We start from the raw sequence: 12,572 nt of genomic DNA, 5'->3' as shown, positions 1-12,572 counted from the left end.
CCATGATCAGGGAAGGTGATGGTTTTAAGAGACCATGATCAGGGAAGGTGATGGTTTGAAGTGACCATGATCATGGAAGGTGATGGTTTGAAGAGACCATGATCAGGGAAGGTGATGGTTTGAAGAGACCATGATCATGGAAGGTGATGGTTTGAAGAGACCATGATCAGGGAAGGTGATGGTTTGAAGAGACCATGATCAGGGAAGGTGATGGTTTGAAGAGACCATGATCAGGGAAGGTGATGGTTTGAAGTGACCATGATCATGGGAGGTGATGGTTTGAAGAGACCATGATCAGGGAAGGTGATGGTTTGAAGAGACCATGATCATGGAAGGTGATGGTTTTAAGAGACCATGATCAGGGAAGGTGATGGTTTTAAGAGACCATGATCAGGGAAGGTGATGGTTTGAAGTGACCATGATCATGGAAGGTGATGGTTTGAAGAGACCATGATCAGGGAAGGTGATGGTTTGAAGAGACCATGATCAGAGAAGGTGATGGTTTGAAGTGACCATGATCATGGGAGGTGATGGTTTGAAGAGACCATGATCAGGGAAGGTGATGGTTTGAAGAGACCATGATCATGGAAGGTGATGGTTTTAAGAGACCATGATCAGGGAAGGTGATGGTTTTAAGAGACCATGATCAGGGAAGGTGATGGTTTGAAGTGACCATGATCATGGAAGGTGATGGTTTGAAGAGACCATGATCAGGGAAGGTGATGGTTTGAAGAGACCATGATCATGGAAGGTGATGGTTTGAAGAGACCATGATCAGGGAAGGTGATGGTTTGAAGAGACCATGATCAGGGAAGGTGAAGGTTTGAAGAGACTATGATCAGGGAAGGTGATGGTTTGAAGAGACCATGATCAGGGAAGGTGATAGTTTGAAGAGACCATGATCAGGGAAGGTGATGGTTTGAAGAGACCATGATCAGGGATGGTGATGGTTTGAAGTGACCATGATCATGGGAGGTGATGGTTTGAAGAGACCATGATCAGGGAAGGTGATGGTTTGAAGAGACCATGATCATGGAAGGTGATGGTTTTAAGAGACCATGATCAGGGAAGGTGATGGTTTGAAGTGACCATGATCATGGAAGGTGATGGTTTGAAGAGACCATGATCAGGGAAGGTGATGGTTTGAAGAGACCATGATCATGGAAGGTGATTGTTTTAAGAGACCATGATCAGGGAAGGTGATGGTTATAAGAGACCATGATCAGGGAAGGTGATGGTTTGAAGAGACCATGATCAGGGAAGGTGATGGTTTGAAGAGACCAGGATCAGGGAAGGTGATGGTTTGAAAAGACCATGATCAGGGAAGGTGATGGTTTGAAAAGACCATGATCAGGGAAGGTGATGGTTTGAAGAGACCATGATCAGGGAAGGTGATGGTTTGAAGAGACCATGATCAGGGAAGGTGATGGTTTGAAGAGACGATGATCATGGAAGGTGATGGTTTGAAGAGACCATGATGAGGGAAGGTGATGGTTTGAAGAGACCATGATGAGGGAAGGTGATGTTTTGAAGAGACCATGATGAGGGAAGGTGATGGTTTAAAGAGACCATGATCATGGAAGGTGATGGTTTGAAGAGACCATGATCAGGGAAGGTGATGGTTTGAAAAGACCATGATCAGGGAAGGTGATGGTTTGAAAAGACCATGATCAGGGAAGGTGATGGTTTGAAGAGACCATGATCAGGGAAGGTGATGGTTTGAAGAGACCATGATCAGGGAAGGTGATGGTTTGAAGAGACGATGATCATGGAAGGTGATGGTTTGAAGAGACCATGATGAGGGAAGGTGATGGTTTGAAGAGACCATGATGAGGGAAGGTGATGGTTTGAAGAGACCATGATGAGGGAAGGTGATGGTTTGAAGAGACCATGATGAGGGAAGGTGATGTTTTGAAGAGACCATGATGAGGGAAGGTGATGGTTTAAAGAGACCATGATCATGGAAGGTGATGGTTTGAAGAGACCATGATGAGGGAAGGTGATGGTTTGAAGAGACCATAATCATGGAAGGTGATGGTTTTAAGAGACCATGATCATGGAAGGTGATGGTTTGAAGAGACCATGATCAGGGAAGGTGATGGTTTGAAGAGACCATGATCAGGGAAGGTGATGTTTTGAAAAGACCATGATCAGGGAAGGTGATGGTTTGAAGAGACCATAATCATGGAAGGTGATGGTTTTAAGAGACCATGATCAGGGAAGGTGATGGTTTTAAGAGACCATGATCAGGGAAGGTGATGGTTTTAAGAGACCATGATCATGGAAGGTGATGGTTTGAAGAGACCAGGATGAGGGAAGGTGATGGTTTGAAGAGACCATGATCAGGGAAGGTGATGTTTTGAAAAGACCATGATCAGGGAAGGTGATGGTTTGAAGAGACCATGATCATGGAGACACCTGGGTTGATGTTTGACGGTGGAACGACGTTGAACTCGAACTTTGACAAATTAACTTCTGATCTGCTGTTTGAAAGCAAAACCAATCTTGATGATGAGTTCCCTCTCCTGTTTTGTTGCTCCGACTTTGTGCACCGAGACCTGTGTCCACGTCATTCAAATCGACATATTTAGTTGTTTTAATGATCCACAAGTCCACTTTCTTCTCCACCATCCTCTTTCAACAGGGCACATTGTTGTGTTGATGGTGTTTGAATAATTTTGTCACACGTGGTCACGTGGGCACTCGAGGGAGGGAGATGTCCCTTGTTCCTCCTCGTTTTTTTTTTTTTTTTAAAACCTTTCACTTTCTGGGTCTTCTGCTCGGGTTACATTTCATTTCTTGTGACGATCAAGTGTTATTGGATACGATGAATGTGCAAACGTTCATTGATTGACAGTGGACTGAGCGGTGTATTTGTAATGGTTCCAAGCACGGCTGGTTGGTTAATTGTGTTGACATTCACACGAACACGATGAGTGTGTTTTACATTTTGTTTGTTCTGTTGACATCAGAACGAAAATATCTCATGGAGGTCTTGGATGTTTCAAAAATTGGATTTGGAGAATACGAGACGAACGTGGTGTGGTTCACGTGGTGTGGTTCACGTGGTGTGGTGAGCATGGATTCCGGTAAAATGCAGAATCTCGCGGCGGAGCTGGAGGTGGAGATGATGGCGGATATGTACAATCGGTAATAGTCCATGATTCTCGGGCACACCACCATGTTGGTGTGTGTGTGTGGGGTACGGGGAAGTAGTAGTCTATAGTCTCGTGATCCTTTTGGTGTGTGTGGGGTACGGGGAAGTAGTAGTCGGTAGTCCTGTGATCATGTTGGTGTGTGTGGGGTACGGTGAAGTAGTAGTCTATAGTCTCGTGATCCTTTTGGTGTGTGTGGGGTACGGTGAAGTAGCAGTCAGTAGTCCCGTGATCATGTTGGTGTGTGTGGGGTACGGGGAAGTAGTAGTCTATAGTCTCGTGATCCTTTTGGTGTGTGTGGGGTACGGTGAAGTAGTAGTCGGTAGTCCTGTGATCATGTTGGTGTGTGTGGGGTACGGGGAAGTAGTAGTCTGTAGTCTCGTGATCCTGTTGGTGTGTGTGTGGGGTACGGGGAAGTAGTAGTCGGTAGTCCTGTGATCATGTTGGTGTGTGTGTGGGGTACGGGGAAGTAGTAGTCGGTAGTTCTGTGATCATGTTGGTGTGTGTGGGGTACGGTGAAGTAGTAGTCTATAGTCTCGTGATCCTTTTGGTGTGTGTGGGGTACGGGGAAGTAGTAGTCGGTAGTCCTGTGATCATGTTGGTGTGTGTGGGGTACGGTGAAGTAGTAGTCTATAGTCTCGTGATCCTTTTGGTGTGTGTGTGTGGGGTACGGTGAAGTAGTAGTCGGTAGTCCCGTGATCATGGTGTGTGTGTGGGGTACGGGGAAGTAGTAGTCTATAGTCTCGTGATCCTTTTGGTGTGTGTGTGTGGGGTACGGTGAAGTAGTAGTCGGTAGTCCCGTGATCATGGTGTGTGTGTGGGGTACGGTGAAGTAGTAGTCTATAGTCTTGTGATCCTTTTGGTGTGTGTGTGTGTGTGGGGTACGGGGAAGTAGTAGTCGGTAGTCCTGTGATCATGTTGGTGTGTGTGTGGGGTACGGTGAAGTAGTAGTCTATAGTCTAGTGATCCTTTTGGTGTGTGTGTGGGGTACGGGGAAGTAGTAGTCTGTAGTCTCGTGATCCTGTTGGTGTGTGTGGGGTACGGTGAAGTAGTAGTCTATAGTCTTGTGATCCTTTTGGTGTGTGTGTGTGTGGGGTACGGGGAAGTAGTAGTCGGTAGTCCTGTGATCATGTTGGTGTGTGTGTGGGGTACGGTGAAGTAGTAGTCTATAGTCTAGTGATCCTTTTGGTGTGTGTGTGGGGTACGGGGAAGTAGTAGTCTGTAGTCTCGTGATCCTGTTGGTGTGTGTGGGGTACGGTGAAGTAGTAGTCTATAGTCTAGTGATCCTTTTGGTGTGTGTGTGGGGTACGGGGAAGTAGTAGTCTGTCGTCTCGTGATCCTGTTGGTGTGTGTGTGGGGTACGGGGAAGTAGTAGTCGGTAGTCCCGTGATCATGTTGGTGTGTGTGGGGTACGGTGAAGTAGTAGTCTGTAGTCCCGTGATCATGTTGTTGTGTGTGTGGGGTATGGTGAAGTAGTAGTCGGTAGTCTCGTGATCATGTTGGTGTGTGTGGGGTACGGTGAAGTAGTAGTCTGTAGTCTCGTGATCATGTTTGTGTGTGGGGTACGGTGAAGTCGTAGTCGGTAGTCCCGTGATCATGTTGGTGTGTGTGTGTGTGGGGTACGGTGAAGTAGTAGTCTCGTGATCATGTTGGTGTGTGTGGGGTACATTGAAGTAGTAGTCTGTAGTCTCGTGATCCTGTTGGCGTGTGTGTGGGGTACAGTGAAGTAGTAGTCGGTAGTCCCGTGATCATGTTGGTGTGTGTGGGTACGGTGAAGTAGTAGTCTGTAGTCTCGTGATCAAGTTGGTGTGTGTGTGGGGTACAGTGAAGTGGTAGTCTGAAGTCTCGTGATCATGTTGGTGTGTGTGTGTGGTGTACGGTGAAGTTGTCGTCGGTAGTCTCGTGATCAAGTTGGTGTGTGTGTGGGGTACGGTGAAGTAGTAGTCGGTAGTCCCGTGATCCTGTTGGTGTGTGTGTGGGGTACGGTGAAGTCGTAGTCGGCAGTCTAGTGATCCTTTTGGTGTGTGTGTGGGGTACGGGGAAGTAGTAGTCTATAGTCTCGTGATCCTTTTGGTGTGTGTGGGGTACGGTGAAGTAGTAGTCGGTAGTCCTGTGATCATGTTGGTGTGTGTGGGGTACGGGGAAGTAGTAGTCTGTAGTCTCGTGATCCTGTTGGTGTGTGTGTGGGGTACGGGGAAGTAGTAGTCGGTAGTCCTGTGATCATGTTGGTGTGTGTGTGGGGTACGGGGAAGTAGTAGTCGGTAGTCCTGTGATCATGTTGGTGTGTGTGGGGTACGGTGAAGTAGTAGTCTATAGTCTCGTGATCCTTTTGGTGTGTGTGGGGTACGGGGAAGTAGTAGTCGGTAGTCCTGTGATCATGTTGGTGTGTGTGGGGTACGGTGAAGTAGTAGTCTATAGTCTCGTGATCCTTTTGGTGTGTGTGTGTGGGGTACGGTGAAGTAGTAGTCGGTAGTCCCGTGATCATGGTGTGTGTGTGGGGTACGGTGAAGTAGTAGTCTATAGTCTTGTGATCCTTTTGGTGTGTGTGTGTGTGGGGTACGGGGAAGTAGTAGTCGGTAGTCCTGTGATCATGTTGGTGTGTGTGTGGGGTACGGTGAAGTAGTAGTCTATAGTCTTGTGATCCTTTTAGTGTGTGTGTGTGTGGGGTACGGGGAAGTAGTAGTCGGTAGTCCTGTGATCATGTTGGTGTGTGTGTGGGGTACGGTGAAGTAGTAGTCTATAGTCTAGTGATCCTTTTGGTGTGTGTCTGGGGTACGGAGAAGTAGTAGTCTGTAGTCTCGTGATCCTGTTGGTGTGTGTGGGGTACGGTGAAGTAGTAGTCTATAGTCTAGTGATCCTTTTGGTGTGTGTGTGTGGGGTACGGGGAAGTAGTAGTCGGTAGTCCTGTGATCATGTTGGTGTGTGTGTGGGGTACGGTGAAGTAGTAGTCTATAGTCTAGTGATCCTTTTGGTGTGTGTGTGGGGTACGGGGAAGTAGTAGTCTGTCGTCTCGTGATCCTGTTGGTGTGTGTGTGGGGTACGGGGAAGAAGTAGTCGGTAGTCCCGTGATCATGTTGGTGTGTGTGGGGTACGGTGAAGTAGTAGTCTGTAGTCCCGTGATCATGTTGGTGTGTGTGTGGGGTATGGTGAAGTAGTAGTCGGTAGTCTCGTGATCATGTTGGTGTGTGTGGGGTACGGTGAAGTAGTAGTCTGTAGTCTCGTGATCATGTTTGTGTGTGGGGTACGGTGAAGTCGTAGTCGGTAGTCCCGTGATCATGTTGGTGTGTGTGTGTGTGGGGTATGGTGAAGTAGTAGTCTCGTGATCATGTTGGTGTGTGTGGGGTACATTGAAGTAGTAGTCTGTAGTCTCGTGATCCTGTTGGTGTGTGTGTGGGGTACAGTGAAGTAGTAGTCGGTAGTCCCGTGATCATGTTGGTGTGTGTGGGTACGGTGAAGTAGTAGTCTGTAGTCTCGTGATCAAGTTGGTGTGTGTGTGGGGTACAGTGAAGTGGTAGTCTGAAGTCTCGTGATCATGTTGGTGTGTGTGTGTGGTGTACGGTGAAGTAGTAGTCGGTAGTCCCGTGATCCTGTTGGTGTGTGTGTGGGGTACGGTGAAGTCGTAGTCGGTAGTCTAGTGATCCTTTTGGTGTGTTTGTGGGGTAGTGGGTAGTAGAAGTCTGTAGTTTGGTGATCGTGTTGGTGTGTGTGTGGGGTACGGTGAAGTAGTAGTTGGTCGTCCCGTGATCATGTTGGTGTGTGTGGGGTACGGTGAAGTAGTAGTCGGTAGTCTCGTGATCAAGTTGGTGTGTGTGGGGTACGATCAAGTAGTAGTCTGTAGACTCGTGATCCTGTTGGTGTGTGTGTGAGGTCCGGTGAAGTAGTAGTCGGTAGTCCCGTGATCCTGTTGGTGTGTGTGGGGTACGGTGAAGTAGTAGTCAGTAGTTCCGTGATCCTGTTGGTGTGTGTGGGGTACGGTGAAGTAGTAGTCGGTAGTCCCGTGATCCTGTTGGTGTGTGTGTGGGGTACGGTGAAGTAGTAGTCGGTAGTCCCGTGATCATGTTGGTGTGTGTGGGGTACGGTGAAGTAGTAGTCGGTAGTCCCGTGATCATGTTGGTGTGTGTGGGGTATGGTGAAGTAGTCGTCGGGAGTCTCGTGATCATGTTGGTGTGTGTGTGGGGTACGGTGAAGTAGTAGTCGGTAGTCCCGTGATCCTGTTGGTGTGTGTGGGGTACGGTGAAGTAGTAGTCGGTAGTCCCGTGATCATGTTGGTGTGTGTGGGGTACGGTGAAGTAGTAGCCGGTAGTCTCGTGATCAAGTTGGTGTGTGTGGGGTACGGTGAAGTAGTAGTCTGTAGTCTCGTGATCCTGTTGGTGTGTGTGTGGGGTACGGTGAAGTAGTAGTCGGTAGTCTCGTGATCAAGTTGGTGTGTGTGGGGTACGGTGAAGTAGTAGTCTGTAGTCTCGTGATCCTGTTAGTGTGTGTGTGTGTGGGGTACCGTGAAGTAGTCGGTAGTCCTGTGATCATGTTGGTGTGTGTGTGGGGTACGGTGAAGTAGTAGTCTATAGTCTAGTGATCCTTTTGGTGTGTGTGTGGGGTACGGGGAAGTAGTAGTCTGTAGTCTCGTGATCCTGTTGGTGTGTGTGGGGTACGGTGAAGTAGTAGTCTATAGTCTAGTGATCCTTTTGGTGTGTGTGTGGGGTACGGGGAAGTAGTAGTCTGTCGTCTCGTGATCCTGTTGGTGTGTGTGTGGGGTACGGGGAAGTAGTAGTCGGTAGTCCCGTGATCATGTTGGTGTGTGTGGGGTACGGTGAAGTAGTAGTCTGTAGTCCCGTGATCATGTTGGTGTGTGTGTGGGGTATGGTGAAGTAGTAGTCGGTAGTCTCGTGATCATGTTGGTGTGTGTGGGGTACGGTGAAGTAGTAGTCTGTAGTCTCGTGATCATGTTTGTGTGTGGGGTACGGTGAAGTCGTAGTCGGTAGTCCCGTGATCATGTTGGTGTGTGTGTGTGTGGGGTACGGTGAAGTAGTAGTCTCGTGATCATGTTGGTGTGTGTGGGGTACATTGAAGTAGTAGTCTGTAGTCTCGTGATCCTGTTGGTGTGTGTGTGGGGTACAGTGAAGTAGTAGTCGGTAGTCCCGTGATCATGTTGGTGTGTGTGGGTACGGTGAAGTAGTAGTCTGTAGTCTCGTGATCAAGTTGGTGTGTGTGTGGGGTACAGTGAAGTGGTAGTCTGAAGTCTCGTGATCATGTTGGTGTGTGTGTGTGGTGTACGGTGAAGTTGTCGTCGGTAGTCTCGTGATCAAGTTGGTGTGTGTGTGGGGTACGGTGAAGTAGTAGTCGGTAGTCCCGTGATCCTGTTGGTGTGTGTGTGGGGTACGGTGAAGTCGTAGTCGGTAGTCTAGTGATCCTTTTGGTGTGTGTGTGGGGTACGGGGAAGTAGTAGTCTATAGTCTCGTGATCCTTTTGGTGTGTGTGGGGTACGGTGAAGTAGTAGTCGGTAGTCCTGTGATCATGTTGGTGTGTGTGGGGTACCGGGACGTAGTAGTCTGTAGTCTCGTGATCCTGTTGGTGTGTGTGTGGGGTACGGGGAAGTAGTAGTCGGTAGTCCTGTGATCATGTTGGTGTGTGTGTGGGGTACGGGGAAGTAGTAGTCGGTAGTCCTGTGATCATGTTGGTGTGTGTGGGGTACGGTGAAGTAGTAGTCTATAGTCTCATGATCCTTTTGGTGTGTGTGGGGTACGGGAAGTAGTAGTCGGTAGTCCTGTGATCATGTTGGTGTGTGTGGGGTACGGTGAAGTAGTAGTCTATAGTCTCGTGATCCTTTTGGTGTGTGTGTGTGGGGTACGGTGAAGTAGTAGTCGGTAGTCCCGTGATCATGGTGTGTGTGTGGGGTACGGGGAAGTAGTAGTCTATAGTCTCGTGATCCTTTTGGTGTGTGTGTGTGGGGTACGGTGAAGTAGTAGTCGGTAGTCCCGTGATCATGGTGTGTGTGTGGGGTACGCTGAAGTAGTGGTCTATAGTCTTGTGATCCTTTTGGTGTGTGTGTGTGTGGGGTACGGGGAAGTCGTAGTCGGTAGTCTAGTGATCCTTTTGGTGTGTGTGTGGGGTACGGGGAAGTAGTAGTCTATAGTCTCGTGATCCTTTTGGTGTGTGTGGGGTACGGTGAAGTAGTAGTCGGTAGTCCTGTGATCATGTTGGTGTGTGTGGGGTACGGGGAAGTAGTAGTCTGTAGTCTCGTGATCCTGTTGGTGTGTGTGTGGGGTACGGGGAAGTAGTAGTCGGTAGTCCTGTGATCATGTTGGTGTGTGTGTGGGGTACGGTGAAGTAGTAGTCTATAGTCTAGTGATCCTTTTGGTGTGTGTGTGGGGTACGGGGAAGTAGTAGTCTGTAGTCTCGTGATCCTGTTGGTGTGTGTGGGGTACGGTGAAGTAGTAGTCTATAGTCTAGTGATCCTTTTGGTGTGTGTGTGGGGTACGGGGAAGTAGTAGTCGGTAGTCCCGTGATCATGTTGGTGTGTGTGGGGTACGGTGAAGTAGTAGTCTGTAGTCCCGTGATCATGTTGGTGTGTGTGTGGGGTATGGTGAAGTAGTAGTCGGTAGTCTCGTGATCATGTTGGTGTGTGTGGGGTACGGTGAAGTAGTAGTCTGTAGTCTCGTGATCATGTTTGTGTGTGGGGTACGGTGAAGTCGTAGTCGGTAGTCCCGTGATCATGTTGGTGTGTGTGTGTGTGGGGTATGGTGAAGTAGTAGTCTCGTGATCATGTTGGTGTGTGTGGGGTACATTGAAGTAGTAGTCTGTAGTCTCGTGATCCTGTTGGTGTGTGTGTGGGGTACAGTGAAGTAGTAGTCGGTAGTCCCGTGATCATGTTGGTGTGTGTGGGTACGGTGAAGTAGTAGTCTGTAGTCTCGTGATCAAGTTGGTGTGTGTGTGGGGTACAGTGAAGTGGTAGTCTGAAGTCTCGTGATCATGTTGGTGTGTGTGTGGTGTACGGTGAAGTTGTCGTCGGTAGTCTCGTGATCAAGTTGGTGTGTGTGTGTGGGGTACGGTGAAGTAGTAGTCGGTAGTCCCGTGATCCTGTTGGTGTGTGTGTGGGGTACGGTGAAGTCGTAGTCGGTAGTCTAGTGATCCTTTTGGTGTGTGTGTGGGGTACGGGGAAGTAGTAGTCTGTAGTCTCGTGATCCTGTTGGTGTGTGTGTGGGGTACGGTGAAGTAGTAGTTGGTCGTCCCGTGATCATGTTGGTGTGTGTGGGGTACGGTGAAGTAGTAGTCGGTAGTCTCGTGATCAAGTTGGTGTGTGTGGGGTACGATCAAGTAGTAGTCTGTAGTCTCGTGATCCTGTTGGTGTGTGTGTGAGGTCCGGTGAAGTAGTAGTCGGTAGTCCCGTGATCCTGTTGGTGTGTGTGGGGTACGGTGAAGTAGTAGTCGGTAGTTCCGTGATCCTGTTGGTGTGTGTGGGGTACGGTGAAGTAGTAGTCGGTAGTCCCGTGATCCTGTTGGTGTGTGTGTGGGGTACGGTGAAGTAGTAGTCGGTAGTCCCGTGATCATGTTGGTGTGTGTGGGGTAGGGTGAAGTAGTAGTCGGTAGTCCCGTGATCATGTTGGTGTGTGTGGGGTATGGTGAAGTAGTCGTCGGGAGTCTCGTGATCATGTTGGTGTGTGTGTGGGGTACGGTGAAGTAGTAGTCGGTAGTCCCGTGATCCTGTTGGTGTGTGTGGGGTACGGTGAAGTAGTAGTCGGTAGTCCCGTGATCATGTTGGTGTGTGTGGGGTACGGTGAAGTAGTAGCCGGTAGTCTCGTGATCAAGTTGGTGTGTGTGGGGTACGGTGAAGTAGTAGTCTGTAGTCTCGTGATCCTGTTGGTGTGTGTGTGGGGTACGGTGAAGTAGTAGTCGGTAGTCTCGTGATCAAGTTGGTGTGTGTGGGGTACGGTGAAGTAGTAGTCTGTAGTCTCGTGATCCTGTTAGTGTGTGTGTGTGTGGGGTACCGTGAAGTAGTCGGTAGTCCTGTGATCATGTTGGTGTGTGTGTGGGGTACGGTGAAGTAGTAGTCGGTAGTCTCGTGATCAAGTTGGTGTGTGTGGGGTACGGTGAAGTAGTAGCCGGTCGTCTCGTGATCATGTTGGTGTGCACGTCGACCTTGAGTCCAAGTTTTTACACAAGTCCTTGACTTGCCGTTGATGTTGTCAAGTATTGGATTTTCAATGAAAACCTTGAAATGACAGCTCGGTTTCTCATTTGCTGCCTTTCTATCCGCTCTGCTTTCACTTTCCCCAGGTTGACGTCCAGTTGCCGAAGGAAATGCATTCCTCCGAGTCCCAGGGAGGCTGAGCTTGGGAAGGCAGAGAGTGTCTGTCTGGACCGTTGTGTGGCCAAGTATCTTTCCGTCCATGAAGCTCTCGGACGCCGCCTCGCCACGTTGTCCCAGCGAGACGAGGAATTGATGACATCTGCTGGGTCATCACAATTCTAAGACTTCCAGAATGGGACCCCTTAATTCTGATACGTCACGTTCCTCGGTCTCGTGACCCTTGGGGCCGTGAGGATCTATCCTCTCAGAGATTGGCTGTCCTCGTGTTGTGAATCACGTGTTTCGGTTTGAATTGAACATTGGGTTTGACGTTTGAGGCCTGGCTGGTGGAGGTAATGGGGTGTAAAATGGAACCTGCTGTGGGACAAGACCTGTAAATTGACCTTCATGTCGAGCTGGGCTATTGTTGTAATAAACACCTCGAGCAGATGAGTGAATGTATTTTTTATGGTTAAAAATGGACATTTTTTTTTCATTCTGTGTGCAGAGGAGAGGATGAAAGGATGAAGGGAAGGAAGAATGTTTACAAACTACCAGAGGGTATGGGGGTGGGGGGGCAGATGGACATACACAAGGAGGGAAGGAACAAAAATGGTACTACATAATCTTATAAATATTTTCATGTGTCTGCGTGTGTCAGTTTGTGTATGTTTGTTTTTTGGTTCACGAGTCAGTAAGTTACCACTATATTCGTTATTGGTGTGTCTGTTGGGTAGTCAATCTAGTCTACCCTCATCAGTATTTCCGTCGATATGTTTGTCTGTCTGTATGCATGCATGTCTGTTCGGTCCAGTGCTCTGTTAATACAATGGCGATTTCGATGAAACCTGGTTGGGAGGTTCACACCATGACCTAGTTGTGTGCAAATGAGAACCGTTGCTATGGACCCATCTGTTGCCAAGCAACGGACCTTTGAAATGTTCAAAAAAAATCTCAAAAATTAATTTTTTCGAAAATCAAAAATCGGGCCACGAGCGACTGTGGGCAGTACATTCAGCCATATTGTCAAAAAATTTCCAGCCGGATCCTATGAAAACTGTCGGAGACTAGAGGGAGCACTCGGGAGAGTGCAAAACCTCCGCCGCCAATACTGCTGGGTCACTCAAGTGAAC

The 12,572-nt window shown here is 48.7% G+C and overlaps 1 protein-coding gene across 1 annotated transcript; it reads left to right on the top strand.

Moving 5' to 3' along the window:
• The first annotated feature begins 2,993 nt into the window (after positions 1–2,993).
• Positions 2,994–11,889, top strand: TIMM10 (translocase of inner mitochondrial membrane 10). Its single transcript, XM_085880187.1, has 2 exons — positions 2,994–3,150; positions 11,427–11,889. The coding sequence occupies exons 1-2, from the start codon at positions 3,080–3,082 to the stop codon at positions 11,620–11,622; spliced, it is 267 nt and encodes an 88-aa protein (XP_085736313.1). The 5' UTR covers positions 2,994–3,079; the 3' UTR covers positions 11,623–11,889.
• Positions 11,890–12,572: the final 683 nt, after the last annotated feature.

Source organism: Eptatretus burgeri, chromosome 4, assembly GCF_056783735.1.
Source record: "Eptatretus burgeri isolate ZD-2024b chromosome 4, Ebu_testis_v1, whole genome shotgun sequence".
Lineage (NCBI taxonomy): Eukaryota > Metazoa > Chordata > Myxini > Myxiniformes > Myxinidae > Eptatretus > Eptatretus burgeri.
This window is presented reverse-complemented; position numbering and strand designations above follow the sequence as displayed.